Raw genomic sequence first — 2,845 nt, 5'->3', positions numbered from 1 at the left:
GTCAACAAAAACAGCCAGAAGTCAAAGCATCATGAAACTGGATATGGAAGGTGTTTGTACTTTGTGGCAACCAGTCAAAAATGAAATCAAAACTATCAACAGATAGAGGAAAGTGACAAATGTCTTAAATTATCTGAAGCAATGCTTTAAGGAGTTTTGTAAAAGTGGAAGCAGTCTACTTCAGAATATGAAAATGATACTATAAATTATTTTTCGCTACTGTTTTGTTTAATAAGAGTTGGTTAATAAGGTCCACAACTGAATGACATTGTAGATGGCCTGCAGCTAGTCCTAATACTTAGACCAAACTGTTATGTAAAAAATTAACCCTGATCTAACCTTTTCTGTTTGTCCTTCCAGACAAGTATAAACCAGACCCCTGTGACGCTGCAGGTGCCAGGTCTAAACAGCTCAGTGACTCAGATGGGAGGCCTGCCCACCGAGGTGCTGTGTCTGATGAATATGGTGGCCCCCGAGGAGCTGCTGGATGATGAAGAATATGAGGAGATTGTGGAGGATGTCAGAGAGGAGTGCAGCAAGTACGGCCAAGTCAAGAGCATTGAGATACCTCGACCTGTGGATGGCCTGGAGGTGCCTGGGACTGGCAAGGTAGGAGCTGTTTGATTTAAGTCATCCAGAATGTGGTTTGTGGTGTTGTGGTTAAAAAAAAAATGTATCGAGTCATCAACCTAATGTGTGTTGTTGTTTGTTTTGTTTTAAATAAACATTTCTGTAGATCTTTGTGGAGTTCACGTCAGTTTTTGACTCCCAGAAGGCCATGCAGGGGCTGACAGGACGGAAGTTTGCCAACAGGGTGGTGGTGACCAAATACTGCGATCCGGACGCTTATCACCGCCGGGACTTCTGGTAGAGGAGGCAAGAAGAACGTGTTAACTTTCTTTCTTTGGGGGTGGGGGGATCGGGGGTGGTGCCATTTCCAAAATCAGACCCTTGATTTATCTGGTAGAGCGGCATTTCAGATCTAGGAGAATTGGACATTTGAATTGGAACTGGGAAAGAAAACTATGGGGAGGATTTATATACAGTCATTAACAGAGGGGGCTGGATTTGGCTGGTGGGCGAGTCAGAGTTTTGAGAAATGTGTGTAATAATAGGGTAGTGGTTTAGGGTGGGGTCAACAATTTTTATACTTTGTGAGGCAAATGTCATTTGGGGTGGGAGGGGGTGTCACACTTCAGGTTTGTATTTAAATGGAGATTGCCTGTTTTAAGTACGTTAGGACAGAGGTGCAGTAGGGAACGAACTAGAGTTGTGATTGAGAGGAGGGCTGCGCTAAATAGAAGTGCAGGGGAGATGAAGAGGAAGATGAGGGCATTTTTGTTTGACTATCTAATATAGATATACAGTAGCTGTAATGTCCACTTCATTTTTGACATCATCAGTACAAAGGCGAGGAGACTCCTTGTCCCCCCCCCCCTTTAAGTTTGAACTCATTCCTCGTGTTCCTTCATTTTCATCAGGCCACTGCCCCCCTCAGGATGATTGTTAGAGAACCTGTTGTCTAATTGGACTCTATCTGAATGCCATCTGTAATTGTTTTGATACAGTTTGTAGCTAGCTCCGCTGTTTTGAGCTGTAATATCACTTTGTATTCGGACTGCAGCATAACAGGATCAACAGACTCAATTACACCAGGTTGTTTTTATTTTTTGTTATTTCATGTCAATTCACTAAGGATAGAAATTTGACCAGCCCCGCTATCAATGATATCTGTTGGTTCATGAATGTCAGAATCTCGTGCTTTAGCCTTGTGTTACCAGTTTTCTCTTTCTTTTCCTGCAGATTGTTAAGATGTGTTGGACCCAGTCCTTTTTGTGTGTCTCACATCTTTGACAAGACCAAATAAACACGACTAATACCTATGACTCATGTTGTACCACAGTGAAACCAAAACTAGACAGCCTCTTACATTAAGATTGTTAACATCAAACCTGCTTTGGTTAAAACATAAATTGATAGGACAGTATCTTGTCCACAGTAAAGTATCAGAATGAAACTTAACACCACAGTGGCTTTTTTTTCCAGTTATTTGGGCTCCATAATAAAAATAATTAACACCCACAGACAAAGGATTATTACTATACAGTTGACTGATTTTCAGCTAATAAAATTTGTCATTTTCTGTTGAGCTTTCATAACTAGTATTTTGCTGTATGTATGGCCTTTGGGGCATTTCCACCAAATCTAAGAGGTAATTAGAAACTGTCTGCATGTACTTAAACAAGATCTGCTTTTCTCTTATCTCCCTCATCTTCTGCCGTTGTTTCTCCGAGGACCACATGTTCACACTGTACGGGCTTGAGGTGATGCTTTCATTTGATACCTTCAGTGGCTTAAGACAGCGCTGAAGAGAGACTATGTCAGTGATAACGCTTTTGAGATGTTACTCCTTACTTTTGGAAAATTAGCTTTTTTTTTCAGTGTCACTGTGTCATTTTAAGTTCTTTATTTTTCTCTCTGGAAAAAATGTGACTTCTTAAATGAGTTCAAACTTAAAAATCATCTAGTTTATAAAAGCAGAAAAGTCTTTCATTTGTCCAATTTGCTTTCAAATGTTGATTAAAAATGGAATTTACACGATGCCTTATTGTTTTGTGCTTCCTCTTATTCACACCTACATCCAAACTTCATTATGCCAAGTGATGGGTAATTTTCATTCAGTGGTTGGCATAATTTATCAAGCCTTGTATTTAATGGTAATGTCCAATCGATGGCGCTAGTTAACTTACTGACAGTTTAAGTACATAAATGCTTTTTCACTATGTCACCATTTTCAAAATATGACAAAGCATATCTAAAATGTATGTTTTAGTTTATTACTCAA

The 2,845-nt window shown here is 39.7% G+C and overlaps 1 protein-coding gene across 5 annotated transcripts in view; it reads left to right on the top strand.

Moving 5' to 3' along the window:
* u2af2a (U2 small nuclear RNA auxiliary factor 2a) overlaps positions 1–2,601 on the top strand; it is a 9,393-nt gene extending 6,792 nt beyond the window's left edge. For 4 of the 5 annotated variants that reach the window (XM_020617622.1, XM_020617621.1, XM_020617620.1 and 1 more), the window contains 2 exons: positions 361–609; positions 737–2,601. In XM_020617622.1, the coding sequence (XP_020473278.1) occupies positions 361–609; positions 737–871 (384 nt within the window). In that variant the 3' untranslated portion in view covers positions 872–2,601. The remainder of the gene's footprint in view (positions 1–360; positions 610–736) is intronic. The other variant, XM_020617619.1, reaches the window with a different exon arrangement.
* The last annotated feature ends 244 nt before the right edge of the window (positions 2,602–2,845 follow it).

Source organism: Monopterus albus, unplaced genomic scaffold, assembly GCF_001952655.1.
Source record: "Monopterus albus unplaced genomic scaffold, M_albus_1.0 scaffold192.1, whole genome shotgun sequence".
NCBI classification, from domain to species: domain Eukaryota; kingdom Metazoa; phylum Chordata; class Actinopteri; order Synbranchiformes; family Synbranchidae; genus Monopterus; species Monopterus albus.
Note: the sequence above shows the minus strand (reverse complement) of the source record. Positions and strands in the feature narration are given on the sequence as shown.